General features: G+C 34.3%; 1 protein-coding gene across 9 annotated transcripts in view; it reads left to right on the top strand.

Moving 5' to 3' along the window:
• The window catches only part of CDC73 (cell division cycle 73), a 253,926-nt gene that overhangs the window by 20,308 nt on the left and 218,456 nt on the right, over nucleotides 1-15,162 (top strand). For all 9 annotated transcript variants that reach the window (XR_007409217.1, XR_007409215.1, XR_007409213.1 and 6 more), the window contains exons 7-10: nucleotides 3,370-3,586; nucleotides 6,160-6,258; nucleotides 8,698-8,776; nucleotides 11,010-11,074. Coding sequence is in view for 2 of the 9 variants with exons in the window: in XM_049107032.1 (XP_048962989.1) it covers nucleotides 3,370-3,586; nucleotides 6,160-6,258; nucleotides 8,698-8,776; nucleotides 11,010-11,074 (460 nt within the window). In the remaining 7 variants the exon portion in view is untranslated. The remainder of the gene's footprint in view (nucleotides 1-3,369; nucleotides 3,587-6,159; nucleotides 6,259-8,697; nucleotides 8,777-11,009; nucleotides 11,075-15,162) is intronic.

The following is a 15,162-nucleotide window of genomic DNA, read 5'->3' as shown; positions in this document are numbered from 1 at the left end:
GTGATGAATTCTTTCAACTTTTTTATTAAAAAGTCTTTATTTTGACTTTAAAAAATTTTTATTTTATTTTTATTATTACTTTTTTTTTAAAGATTTATTTATTCATGAGAGACACAGAGAGAGAGGGGCAGAGACATAGGCAGAGAGAGAAGTAGGCTCCCTCCAGGAAGCCCAATATGGGATTTGATCCTGGGACTCTGGGATCACACCCCGAGCCAAAGGCAGACACTCAGCCACTGAGCCCCCCAGGTGCCCCATAACATCATTTTTGTTTGTTTTAGATTGTATGTATTTATTAGAGAGAGAGAGAGCAGGAGAGAGAGAGAGCGAGCATGAGTGTGGGCTGGGCAGAGAAAACGGGAGAACCAGGTTCCCTGCTGAGCTGGGAGTCTGATATGGGACTCGATCTCAGGACCCTGGGATCATGATCTGAACCAAAGGCAGATGCCTAACCAAGTGAGCCACCCAAGTGCCCCTTAAGTTATATCTTTTTAAGTGCAGGTCTTCCTTAACTTAAGATGAGTTACATCCTGATAAACCCATCCTAAGGTTAAAATACTGTAAGCTGAAAATGTAATGAATATACCTAACCTACCAAACATCATAACTTAGCCTCAGGTACTCTACATATGCTTAGAAGAACACTTTCATTAGCCTATGGTTGTACAAAATTATCTAATATAAAGCCTATTTTATAATAAAAGTGTTATGAATATTCTATGTAATTTATTGAATACTGTACTGAAGTATATATAAAATAGGATGGTTGGGTACAGAATAATTTTAAATGTATCAATTTATCATCCTGGTGATTACACAGCTGACTGATTGCTGTGGCTTACTACCCCTGTCATGCATCATGAGAGAGCATCGTACCACATACTTACCACTAGCCTGAGAAAAGATCATAATTTGAAGTACAAAGTATTCTACAGAATGCATTATCACTTTCATACCATTGTGAAGTTGAAAAATTCTGAGACTGTTACAAGTTAGGACCATCTGTACTTTAAAGATGTTAATTATATCACTGTCTTCTCAGTTGCATTGTTGCCGTCATCCTTATTTTCTTAATTTTTAAAATTTTGTAATGATATGTGTCCTTTTTTTCCTCTGAGTACTTTAAAAGTTTTCTCTATTAAAGTTTTTGAGCTGTTTAATTGTCACATAATGTGGCCTTTTCTTCTTGGTTCTTGTGCTTGAAGTCCATTGAGCTTTTTGAGGGAATTTTTGTGTTCATAATTTTTATTGAACTTAGAAGGTTTTTAGCTTTGTTTCTTAAAATCTTTTTTCTTTCCTTTTGGGGGGGGGTGGTTTCCCCTATTCATTTGGATACTTTCCAAAATAGCCTGTTTGCTATTTTGCCTAGTGTCATTCACTAATATTCTCTAATTATGTTTGTGATGTATTTATAGTCACCAGCATTATATATTTTTTTAATCTGTGCAAGTTGGTTAAATATATAATCCATGTCACTATTTAATTTGTTGAGCATGTGGAATAGAGTTATAATTATTTTAATTTCTTTGTTTGCTAATCCTGCATCTTTATCCGTTTATAATTGGTTTTGATTTAGATTTCTCCTCTTTCCCACTCATTTTCCTGTGTCTTTACATACATACCTATGATCTTGAGGTACTAGATATTTTGCATTTTACCATACTGAGTGCTAGGTATTTTTATAGTTTTCTAAATTTTCTTTAGTTTTGTTTCTGGAATGTAGTAACATCACTTGGAAATAGTTTATTCCTTTTGTGTCTCGACTTAAGGTTTGTTATTTGAGCAGCACTAAGTTTGGATAATTATTCTTTGTCCATTGCCTACACAAAACCATTCGGAGTACTCTACTTACTGCCCCATGGATGTGAGGTTTTCAGTTTGGCTGGTGGGAACAAGAACTTTTCTTCATCCTCTGTGAGCCCTAGGCATTGTTCCCTCTAATCCTGTTGGATAGTTTCTATCCCCAGCTCTTGTTTCCTCATACTCCTGTGCTAATCTGTATTCTCCTTGAATACTCAATGGGCACCTTCATTGCAGCTCTTGTCAGGTACTTGGGCCTATCAATTTCAGCCACCTTGGTTTGCTGGACTCTCAGCTCCATTTCTCAAATTAGGTAGTTTTGCCTGGATTCTCCTCCCTATACCATTTTGAAAACTTAAAAAGTAGCAAACTGCAGCATTCATAGGGCTCACTTTATCTGGTTTTCCATTGTCAGTGATTATGGTCTTTCATTGCTTGATACCAGGTATTTAGTAAGCTGCTGTTTTATGTATTTTAACTGGTTGGTTTAAAGCAGGAGGGTTAATCCAGTCCTGGCTACTTCATTTAAGCTGGAAGTAAAACTCCCATGATTGAAAGTCCAATTCATGTTTGATTATAATTTAGAAAAGTATTTGAGTTTAAGTTATGCTGGTATGCTTTAGATCTTAAGGAAAAATTGCATAGCCTTATATAAAATGAGTCAAATACTAGATGCATATTGAGTATCTGCTATAAAGTACTTTCATACCTTATTAATAAATTAGTATACTAATACTACCATATTTAAATCTGCAGGAATTCCTGTCCTTTTTCCAGGTGTTGTTTAAACGTATTTCAAGATTATCCTCTTGTGATTAGAGTAATAGTTTTGTCAACTGTTAAGGTACCCAGACCCTGTCTCTTATTCTCATTTTGTGAAAAATGACACTAAACTAACCATCTTAATGGAATGTATACTTTGCGTTGTCTTTTTTTTATAGTTCTCAAAGCATAGCCCCTGTTTGCTATTTTGCCTGGTATTTGAAAATCAAGAAAAGAAAAAGAAAACTGCAAAATATAGCTTAATCTTTCAGATAGTAAATAGAATATATGTTGATGTGGCATATAAAACTCTCTGTCACCTATAGAATGGGTATTATATATAATGACATACGGGTTTGAAACCTTGAAATAAATTTCAAGGCAAAGCTAAATTTTAAATTCTTACAGAATGAGTTTTTCACATACACAAGGTGGTGTGTGCTTTTGTATTTACAATTTGTATGTATAGAGAGGCATTGGCAAATTAAAGTCTGAGAAAATGTTAAGGAAAACAGCTATATTAATAGGTTCTGCCTTTTGCGGGGGAAGTGATGAACACAAGTGAGGATTTTTGTTGTATTGATCCTTCTAAGAAGTTACTGATTTGCTCATGGAGTAATATTTCTACATGGACTCTTGATAGATCTTAGATGATTATTAAATGCCAAGTATGTAAGTTTTAGATAAGAAGAAATCTTAATTATTGCCATGTAAAGCGTATTTACCAAGAACTTATAAACGTAACAAAATATGATGTGCTCAAGAGATCCTTGCTATAAAAATTTTAAAAAAAGAATTTGCTTTCAGGTCTTTGTCTGAAGCTATGTCAGTGGAAAAAATTGCTGCAATCAAAGCCAAAATTATGGCTAAGAAAAGATCCACCATCAAGACTGACTTAGATGATGATATAACTGCCCTTAAACAGAGAAGTTTTGTGGATGCTGAGGTAGATGTGACACGGGATATTGTCAGCAGAGAGAGAGTGTGGAGGACACGAACAACTATCTTACAGAGCACAGGAAAGGTAATTAAAGTATTTCATTCATCAGAGTGATCATGTGTATCTAATCTGTGGTTGGTTATAGAATTGGCTAAAATTTACTATTAGTAGCAATTTTCAAGTTTTATCTCGGAAAGATCAATAATAACGTAGATTTTTAAGTGGCCATATTTACCATTCTATTCTAGTATTTAGGGCTCTTGGTCACCAAAAAAGCTGATGAAAATGACTGAATTACAGTGCAAGCCCCTTGATTGATATCTCATTTGTAAATCCAACAAATAGCCCAGTTTTCTTGTTGATTAGATTTCTGCTTTAACCTAATGAGCAGGGACTATTGATGGCCAGCTGTGTGGTAATTAATACTGTTATTAGTTTTTTCCCCACAAAGTAGAAACTTATGAAAATTAGCAGTCATTTATTTCTGTATTTTTATACATTATATCCTGTTGTGTGGATATAACAGTATTCATTTATTTTTTATTAATGGCATTTGGTAGTTTTTTTTTTATTTTGTAGGAGTGTGGGATTTTTTTTTCTCTACCTTTTTTCCTCCTTTCCTCCCTCTGTGTGTCCTTCCCTTTCTATTTACAGTTAGAAATAATGCATTAAAAAACATCTTTGTACATGTACCTTTGTGCATTTATGTGTATACAAGAAAAGAAGATTAACTCCTAGAAGCAAATTTCTGGTTAAAGGAGATGTATACTTTAAATTTTTAAGGACAGAAAATTGAAAGATACTGGATGTTTGGTATCTTAATGCATCTCCAAAAAGATTGCTTTGATTGTTTGATTGACATATTTTCATCTTTCTCTCCCTCACCTCCCAATTTTCTCTTAAATGTTAATTCTCCATTGATGCACATTTGTCAATATGTTTTCGTAAAAGAGTTTGTAGAAGTGTGTGAGGTTACCAATGAAAGCAAAATTTGATGTTGGTCATTTGGCAAGTCAAGGTAAATTTACTATGCTGCATTAGTAGGAATTAGGTTACTCTAAAAGAGTGTATGAAGGAAAGAATTTTCGTCCTTTTGTACTTTGACATATTTTATAAAGTCGAGATTAGGAATCATTCCCCAGAGCTTAGAATAATAGGGAAATCTGAGAATATAAATAAATTTCAGGTTTCTTATTTACAGTAATATGTTGATATTCATTTTCACTGTATAATATGGGTAATAGTTGAATATTGCAACCTGCCTATGTTCTACTAATGTTCATGATAATAGCCAAAAAAATTGAATGTTATAGTGAAGGAATAATAAAACATAGGTGCTGTGCTCCATCTTACTTTTAGACCAAACATTAAATTTTCCAAAAACTGCAATGAACAATTTTCTTTGAGCTCTAGGTGGCAGGGTTTTACCATCATTTCAAAACTTAGTGCTCTAATTTAATTTAGTGTTGTTGCCATCAAGTTACAATTTAAGGAATAAACTAATAGTTTAAAAATTGTTTGGTAGGGATCCCTGGGTGGCGCAGTGGTTTGGCGCCCGCCTTTGGCCCAGGGCGCGATCCTGGAGACCCGGGATCGAATCCCACATCCGGCTCCCGGTGCATGGAGCCTGCTTCTCCCTCTGCCTATGTCTCTGCCTCTCTCTCTCTCTCTTTCACTGTGTGCCTATCATAAATAAATAAAATTAAATAAAAAATAAATAAATAAAAATTGTTTGGTTAGCTAGGTTTGCTTCTTTGAGCATTAACATTTTTAAAAATCAGAAGCAACTATTTTGATAGTCTTTCTGTATACCATTTTCACCCTCTGAACACTAAAAAACCTCTTGGTGGGCACCTGGGTGGCTCAGTGGTTGAGCTTCTGCCTTTGGCTCAGGTTGGGATCCCAGAGTCCCAGGATTGAGTCCTGCATCAGGCTCCCTTCATGAGCCTGCTTCTCCCTCTGCCTATGTCTCTGCCTCTCTCTCTGTGTCTCTCATGAATAAAGAAATAAAGTCTTTATTAAAAAAAAGAAAAGTGACTTTGCATTTGTCACTGTGTTGATGTTTATTTAAAAAGAATTATTTTTTACTGTGTTGACTTTTGCACTGCTGGTGCAGAAGCAGTGTTTGGTTAACTGCTGGTATCTTGGCATGAATCAAGTTTTTAAAAATACTACACAATTTCAAAATCTTTTAAAAGTGTACATTGACTCCTAACAAGAAGTATTTCAAAGCTTTGCACATCTCTCATAAATTTTAGCAGTCTGAGATTAGCACTGGAGTTTATTATACCTAGAAGATATAGTAATTGATTTCTTTAAGAATTAAGCCTCTCTTGACAACAAATCTATTTAATTTTTATATCAGACTTAATTCCCATTCTGCATTTGAATAGATCAGAATATGAATATATTTATAGCCAATTAAACAGTTTAAGTAAAATGAATAATAGTGTGTTTATAATATTTACTTTAGAGATCAAGTTTTTAGTAGTAGTTCGATTTTTATTTTGGTGTATAGTAAAAAAAAAAAACACCTCAATGATGTAGTAGGGAAGAAGTTATAGGAAGAAAACAGTCTGAAATGGTTTAGTAAGTAAACCTAATTGCCTTGAATATTTAATTTTAAGTGGGCTAATTAAAATCCGTTTATATTTTAGAATTTTTCCAAGAATATTTTTGCAATTCTTCAGTCTGTAAAAGCTAGAGAAGAAGGGCGTGCACCTGAACAGCGACCAGCACCAAATGCAGCACCTGTGGTAAGAATGTTTCACTGCTTGTATATTAATTTTAATGAAAATGACTCTTATTTTTCAGTATTGTAATTTTGAAAACATCTTAAAGTTTTCAGATTGGTAGCTTTTAAACCTTTTGCTGCTGCTTCAGTATTCTTGAACTATGTGAGAATTTTCCACACCATTAAAATTGATTCCATGAGATCTCACCGCACACAAGTTAGAATGGCTGTTATCAAAGACAGAAAGTAAGTGTTGGCAGGAATGTGGAACAAAAGGAACCCTTGTGCACTCTTGGTGGGAATGTAAATTGGCATAGCCACTAGGAAAAACACCCTGTAAGTTCCTCAAAAAATTAAAAATAGAACTGCTGCATGAACCAGCAATTCTGCTTCTGGGTATTTATTTGAAGAAAATGCAAACACTAACTTGAAAAGATATATGCACCTTCATGTTCATTGCAGCATTATTTACAGTAGCCAAGATATGGAAACAAGTTTCCATTGAGCAATGAATGGATAAAGAAACTGTGGTATATACACACAAATGTTCAGCCATAAAAATAGAATGTAATCATGACTTTTGTGACAACATAGATGGACCTTGAGGGCATTATGCTAAGTGAGGTAAGTTAGAGAAAGACATACCTTGTGATGCCATTTATATGTGGAATCTAAAAACAAAATAATCTTACAGTTACAGAGGACTGATTGATTGGTGGTTGCTAGGGGTGGGAGTGGGTAGGAAGTGTGAGAAATAGATGAAGCGGGTCAAAAGACAAACCAACATCAATAATTTTAAAAACCTCAAGCAGCCAAAACAAAAAGTTACTTCAGCAATAATTCTTACTGGAGACATACTTGGGTTAGAATCTGAAAGGAGTAAATTAGGAAAAGCCCTCTGGATAGTTGTAAAGTAACAGGCCTATTTATTGTTGCTTGGGAGAATCATTACCATTGTTAGAGATATAAATCCCTATTACAGTCCACTTTGGGGCTTTTTTTGAAGTCATTGGTATCTGTGACTTCCTGGTGTATGTATTGTGTTTCTCCTGGTCACAGATCATTTGGTTCTTTTGTCGTTCCTTAGATTAAGCCATTTGGAGAGTTGACTGCCTCACTCATTGATTTGCCACTTAGGACCCCTTCAAAGTAAATTTCATGTATGGCATATGCCCTATGTTTAAATTCAAGCATGTCCTCCAGTTTTGTTGAAAATCCTAGCTAGTTTCATGATTCTACAAAGGAAAAAAATGCAAATAAAATTTTTTTTATGTTACATAAAATTTTCTGTAAGTATATTAAAATTTGAAAGAGCACTAATTCAGTCTTTGTAAGATCTAGTAGTATTTAATTTTTTAGAGGTAATGGACTTTTATTGGTATTCAGATTAATACTTGAGTTGACTTTCCAGCAAGTACTTAAGTGCCTATGATTTTCAGGCAGTGTGCTGACAAAAATGCAAGCGATACCTGCCCTCTGTAAGCTTAAGGTCTAGTAGGACATAGAGATGAGTAAAAAACAAAAAATGTAGTGAAACAAATGCTGTGATGGTAAAACACAGAGTGCTTATAATGATGAATTGGTTGATGTTTTGAATAGCAATTGGTAGGAAACTTACGTATGACCTTAAACAGTTAAACCACTGTCCTTGTGATTGAGTTTTCTCTGTATTTTCATAATCATTAATATACATAAAAATTTTAATTTTGGCATTTAACTATAGAAGTGTATACCTAGTGACAGTCTTGAATTAACTGTCTTTTATCTGGGTTAATACTTAACGGTAGCATGCTGTTATAACACAATGAAAAGTATTTTAATCTTTTTTAATACTGTGAATTTCCCAAGCAATTTTGGGAATATTCTTTAAATATGCTGTTTTAGATTACTATAGACTGAATTTTAGATAAAGCATTTGTGAATTAAGTTTATATCTATGGATTGACAACTTACTCTAAGTATTTTAACAAATAACACCTTTATTAACTTTAGTCTTATCTCGTACATTTATAGTGAGTTTGTTATATTTATTTAAGGATTAATAACAATTTGGAGAATAATTTAGTTAAAAGGCTCTAAAATGTCAATTCAGTAAGCCTTGAATTAGGGTTTTTTTTGTTAAAAACAGTTCATAATTGGGGTTTACTATTTCATGAAGACATTTAAATAATAATAAAATTATTAAGCACACCTATTTTATTTCTGCAGTTTGTAAGAGTCTTGCATTTTGCCATGATACAAGTTTACCTTGGAGTCCTTTGCCTTTTTCCTTGATAGCAATGGTAATTTTCTACCAGTAAACAATGTCTTGAAAATAAGTATCAAATGACTCCCCACTATGTCTTACTGGCTATTGTAAGAAAAAAGCTTAGAAAATATTACACTTATATTGATTTTTATTCTGAGTTTTATATAACAATTTAAAATATTAACATTTAGCTCATAATTAATTTTTCTACAGGATCCCACGTTGCGTACCAAACAGCCTATCCCAGCTGCCTACAACAGATATGACCAGGAGAGATTCAAAGGAAAAGAAGGCAGGTTACTTAATTTTTATATTCCCCTTACTATAGTGCTGCTGAATGTGAGAGGTAATGGGACCTAATATTTATGAGCAGGTGTTGGCAAACATCTGCAAGCCAAATCTGGCCCATTACATATTATAAATAAACTTTTGCTAGAACACAGTGGCATTCATTTGTGTATTATCTATGGTTCTTGGTGCTGTGACAGCAGTGTTGAATTGTGACAGAGATCGTGCAGCCTGTAGAGCCTTAAAATATTATCTGGACTTTCACAGGATAAGTTTGCCATCCCCTGTGGATGCCTGGGAAGGCTCATTCAGTTCAGTGTCTGATTCTTGATTTCGGCTTAGGGCACACATGATCTCAGAGTTGTGAGATTGAGCCCCACGTTGGGCTCTCAGTGGGTGCGGATCTACTTGGAATTCTCTCTTCCTCTTCCTCTCTTCCCCACCATGTGCGAATATGAGAGCACACTCCCTCCCCGCCCCTGTCGCCTTATTGCCAGCCCCTGGTTAACTGCATGGGTTCTGTATCCAGATTGCCTATGTCACAGTTACTTGTGTGAATTTTAGTAAATTACTTCTACTGCATTCTGTTTGAATTTCCTCTTGTGTTATATTGCAATACTAGTAATAGTAATAGTATCTATCTTTTAGCTTCCTTGTGAGGATTAAGCCAGTAAGTGTCTAGGGATACCTAGATGGCTCAGGGCATGATCCTGGAGTTCAGAGATGGAGTCCCACATCGGGCTCCCTGAGGGGAGCCTGCTTCTCCCTCTGCCTATGTCTCTGCCTCACTCTCTCTGTCTCTCATGAATAAATAAATAAAATCTTTAAAAAACAAAACTAGTATGTGTCTAGAATAGTGACTGGTATATAATAAGCTATCTATAAATATTTTGTTATTGATATTCTGCTCAGAAGTTTAGACTGGAGATTCTGTATATCAAATCATGTTTCTGTAATTGTTAATGTATACATTGAGAACTTGGGAAGCATAGATTTTAGTTAACTATGAGGGCTTATTTTGCAATAGCCTACTTGGTGTATTGCCTAATGCAATAGTGAACCATTTCCATGGTAGTGTGGTAGTTAGTGAAGTGGCACTAATTGTAATTTCTCTTGGGATCTTCATTTATCTTGATTTGTGAGAAAAATGAGGTAGAAGCAACTGGAACTTTACCTTTTCTGTTTTTTTCCTGCATAATCTGAAATCTCCATTTAAATATTATTAAAGGATATATTGCTTCTATACAGTGAATTTTGTGTGCTGACTTCATTTACTGCTTAACGGCATGTACTGTGAATACATGCTGTAGAAATATAGTGGTTCATTCTTTTATTCACTGCAGTGTTTTTCCTGTGGAATGAATTTTGTTAAGTAGGGTTGGTATATTACAGCCCATGGACCAAATCTGATCCTCTGTGGGCCAAATCAGGCCATGCCCAGTTGTTTACATATTTTGTTTATCTTTTGCAATGTACCTGCAAAATTCAGTAGTTGTGATAGAGACATAGAGCTTGCAATGTGAAAACTACTTAATGTAAGTCCCTTTACAGAAAGGCATTTTGAGACTGTTCTGGAACCTTTATTATTATTTACAGCATTGCTTTTCTACAAATTATGTAACTTATGCCTATGATTGTAATTTTGAAACATATTTTAAGGCCTTCTCATAACACTGGAAGCTTTTAGTGCTACTGTAATTGAGCATTAAAAGTAAATAATTGAGAGAGGTTATAAAGTGTTTATTCCCAAAATATTAAAACTTTTGAACACAATTGTAGAATTAGTATTTTTTTAAAAGATTTTATTTATTTATTCATGAGAGACACAGAGAAGACAGACAGAGAGAGAGAGAGAGAGAGAGGTAGAGACATAGGCAGAGGGAGAAGCAGGCTCCGTGCAGGGAGCCCGATGTGGGACTCAATCCCGGGACTCTGGGGTCACACCCTGAGCCGAAGGCAGACACTCAACCCCTGAGTCACCCAGGCATCCCTGTAGAACTAGTATTAATCAACTTCTACACAAAGGCCTTCCTGGCATATACTGAATATATTTTGGGACTAGTATCCCTTTTAAAATTTTTATCTTCATAGGTATGTCATTTAATGTTATATGTATAGCGTATTTGATTGTTTTTTTATACTACTAAACTGTCAGATTATAACACAGATTATTACTTTAGGTTTACCATTGATTGCAAAATACATAAAATCTAATATCAGATCCCCTTTCTTTGTAGAAACGGAAGGTTTCAAAATCGACACTATGGGCACCTACCATGGTATGACACTGAAATCTGTAACGGTAAGTCACTTCGACTAGAGATTCTTTTGTTCCAGACATTTTATGTGAGTAGCAGATGTTGAAGAAAATTTTTATTCTCCATTATTTTCTCTTTCAAATGTTTATCTTTAAGGACTAATTGTGCTGATAGATCTGTACGGTGATTATTTGATTTGTGGATATCCTTTTTTTTTTTTTTTTTTGGCTTACCTGTGTTGAGTGTGTGTAAATAAAAGCTGTTTTGATTAACTTCCAAGTAGGATGGTTGTTACCTGGGTAGGGTATTTAATGCCAGTGAGGAGTTACAGAGGTCCAAATGGGGAGAATTGTTTTCCACAGTATTTTATGTTCTTTAAAATGTAATGCCTTATGCTCTTTAAAAAACAAACAGGTTGTAATGGTTGATGTGATACTTAACAAAGTGCATGCTTGCCAGAATCAACTACTTAGATGTCCACAATTTTAAACCTTTATCTCACTTTTAGCAGACTTACTTTGTATTTTTTTTTAACGCCCTAAAAGTGGTAATTTCTGGATGTTCTGACGAGGCTGTATTTAACACTTAATTTTTGTTTTGTCAGTAATAGATAGGACTTGGTGATGTAGGGAAGGAATTCTGTTAACCTTGTTTTGAGTATTTATATTACAGATTATTAGTGTACTTTAAAATACTACGTATATGTATTAGAGTACCTATATTAAAGGTAATACCAAACTTACTTTGTCTTTGTTTATAAATCATCAGATCTTTGAGGACTCAGTATGACATGGAATCATCATATATTTGCTGTGATTTCTCAGAATTAAGATATATCTTGTCATGCTTTCCAGAGCAGATAGCAAATAAATATGGAGAATCTGATATTAAAAGTTGATCTTTTTTTTCTTTTCCTGGACTTCAAATTGGAATTATTAGATATTTTGCTAATGCACTTGTTTTTAAGTTGTCATCAGATTTGTTTTTGTATGATTGAATTGTATCATCAATTCACATAACAAGTACTTATTGAGCATTTGTGTCAGCCCCTGTTCTAGTCACTGGGACTATAGCTATGAATAAGACAAACAGGGCTTTTTGTAGAGAGAGTAGTCAGAGAGGCATCTCTGAGCAGGTGACTGTTGAGCACAGACCTTGTAGAAAAGCATTCTATGAAAGACTGCTCAAGGGGCAAGATTGAGTCCCAGTGGAGTAACAGTATGAAGGCATATGTCTCCATAGCATAGTGAATGAGGGGAGGGTGGTAAAAGAGTAGATACACTCATCTTATGAGATCTGCCCAGTTCTTCCTGACTTCAAAATGTAGCTCATGGCTATAAGATTTAACTTTAATTTTTAAAAGATTCATTTACTGACATTTTCTTGGGAATAGAACTTGCCTCCTGGCCATTCCCTAAGTGAATTATTTTGAAACTGCTATCTTTGTTGTTATCTTTATCTTTATCTTATTGTTGTTATCTTTAGGTGTAACCATCAGGGTAAGTTTTTTTTTTGTCTTTGTGGTCATTGTTCTTTTAACTTTTGTCTCATCTGAAATGCAGTGAAATGGGTTTCATTACTGAGCTTCTATGCAAATAGTAAAATCAGTGATAGTTTTTATAGTGATGCTTTTTTAAAATTCAAGGACAGCTTCTTAGTTAAACTGTAAGAGAATGATACGGCTCTGCTTCCTCCTTAGATTTTGCTTCTAAATATACTTAAAGGCGAATTTAAACAAATTTATGGTGTTTGTTTTTACAGAAATAATCACATAAAGACATTGTGTAGAAATGGAGCAGAAAGACTAAAAATGGGTTAATTGTTGGTTCTTTCCATATTTTAATATCTTTTTTGAATATCTGTACTGTTTGTGACCTGATTCATTTTAGCAGTTAGAGAATACATGCAGAGTTTTGAACTTGAAAGCTTTGAAGTTGCTCTGATAATTGTTTATTTTTACTTGAATCTCAAGCTTATGCTTCCAGTGCAGTGTTTTTCTTTGCCTTTTTTTCGTTTAGAATTATTACCTAATATTTATGAGTCTATGAGTTTCACCAACTTTCTTTCTGTCTTACTCTCCAATGAAGAAAATTTCTCTTGTGATATCCACTCAGACGCACACTAGGCTTTTATATGTTAAAGGTTTTGTTGCACAGATCTGACTTCCTTTCTAGTTTACATATGAGCTCATTTTAGCTACCACTGTTTTTCAGGGGTTTGACATGTTTGGTTGATCTACATAATTACTAAAATTAGTACCAGCCTGTAATAGGATTGGTTTATATATCTTTTAAGTTCAAGACACCAGAGTCTTGTTAGATATCAGACTAAATCAATATGTGCAGATGGCTAGAAAATTTTTATGTAATTGATTTTTTTGTCTTCATTTGTTAGAAAGGAGTATGTGTTTTGATGGTATTTCATAAGAATCACAAGTTATTGAAATTTATAAAAAAGGCTCTGGCAAGGTATTAAATAATATTTGTCGATATTTTATGAAGACAATAATTTATAGAAATTCATGATAAGAATAGAAGCCCAGGTATCTTTAAAGTTACAAGTTTGTATACTTGAGTCTGGTTAACTTTTGAATTAGGCCAAGAAATATAGTGGCATAAGACATGGATGTTGGAGTTACTAAAGGGCTTTTCTGAGTTCGTAACTTTCACCAAAATGTGTTAGTTGGGTTGTATAATGTTTAAGAAATTTTGTGGTATAGGAATTTATTTTTAATATCTGAATGTCTAAATTGGAAGACAAGGGTATGCACTTCCCAGGCTTGTTTGCCCCCTAGTGTTTACTCCTTTCTTTCCTCCTTTTGAGAACATGGGAAAGAACTATAATTGTGTAGAATCAGTTTAAGTGAAACTATCCTAGCAGTTACGGGTTGGGAGTAGAAACCATTTCGTTTGGGGATACTAGAATGTATTTGCATGGATTCCTTCTGTGAAAGGTGCCATCGTAAACTAAGAAAGTGCCACTTGACAGTGCTTTTCATTATATAGAAAATAAGAGGAGATGATGAAGACTATTCTTTGTTGGCAAAAAACTTATCTGTGGTTCCACTGGAGAAGGAATAAAAAGATATGATCACAGTTCACTCTTCTTGTTTGTGAAGATTCGGTAATTGAATTGAGAACTAATTCATTTTAACCTCCCAGTCTAGCTTATTAATGTTCAGGTAGGAGGGTCATATACTTTAACCCCTATTTATTCTTTTCTTTGTTCTTACTAATATCACTGATTCTCAATTACCTTGCTGTCTTCATTTTTGAGGAAACATTTTACACTCTGTGCAGATCAAAAGCTTATTTGAGTTGACTCCAGAAGACATTGTAATTTTCATAATAAGCCTTTTTTTTTTGGAACTGTTTTCCTGATAGTAAGTGCACTTGGGTGGGCATTCAGTATATACATTCAAGGTGTAATCACATCAACTTCCACTATTTACAAAAATCCAGAATCTTAGTCTCTCAGTATAAAGTTGTATTCTTAAGTCAGGAATGCATATATTAGTAACCTTTCAGATCCCCTGTTTTATAAAGTTCCTTCATTCTCATTTGATTGTTAAATAACTGTTCATCTTTGCTTGGAGTGTTACGGGAGTGCTGTGGTAGCAGTAATGCTCTAGAGTTGTGTCTAGAGTCTAGGCCACCGGATGACAGAGACTGTTGATGAAGACTTTCTTACTGAATGCTCTTCTTTCCTTCCTTCTTTTCCTTCAGCAAATATTTTTTTAAGTGCTTATGTAAATGTTGTTGTGTAGATTTTAAGGGTGCGTATGGGAAAATTTCTTCCCAGGGTTAAATGCATCCTGTTTATAGTGCCTGCTGGTACACTGACATCATATGCCTCTCTTAGCATACTTCTGGGATCATTCATTGTGCCAATCTAAATGTGGTTCTACTTATGTTTTATGAGGCATTCAGTGTCATTTAAAATTTTATTTTATGCACTAAGATTAAAAAATAAAAGTATGTCACAAAAGCAGTTTGGATTTTCAGCTTCTTTTGAAAAGCTATCTGGCATAACTATGTACTGGGTCTATAGTCTATGTAATAAGAGCCACACTGATCCAAATAATGACTACCTTTAGATGGGGTATTTTCTTTAGGTTGCCCAAAGGCCTCAT

Source organism: Canis lupus, chromosome 38 (genome assembly GCF_003254725.2).
Source record: "Canis lupus dingo isolate Sandy chromosome 38, ASM325472v2, whole genome shotgun sequence".
Classification (NCBI taxonomy): domain Eukaryota; kingdom Metazoa; phylum Chordata; class Mammalia; order Carnivora; family Canidae; genus Canis; species Canis lupus.
This window is presented reverse-complemented; position numbering and strand designations above follow the sequence as displayed.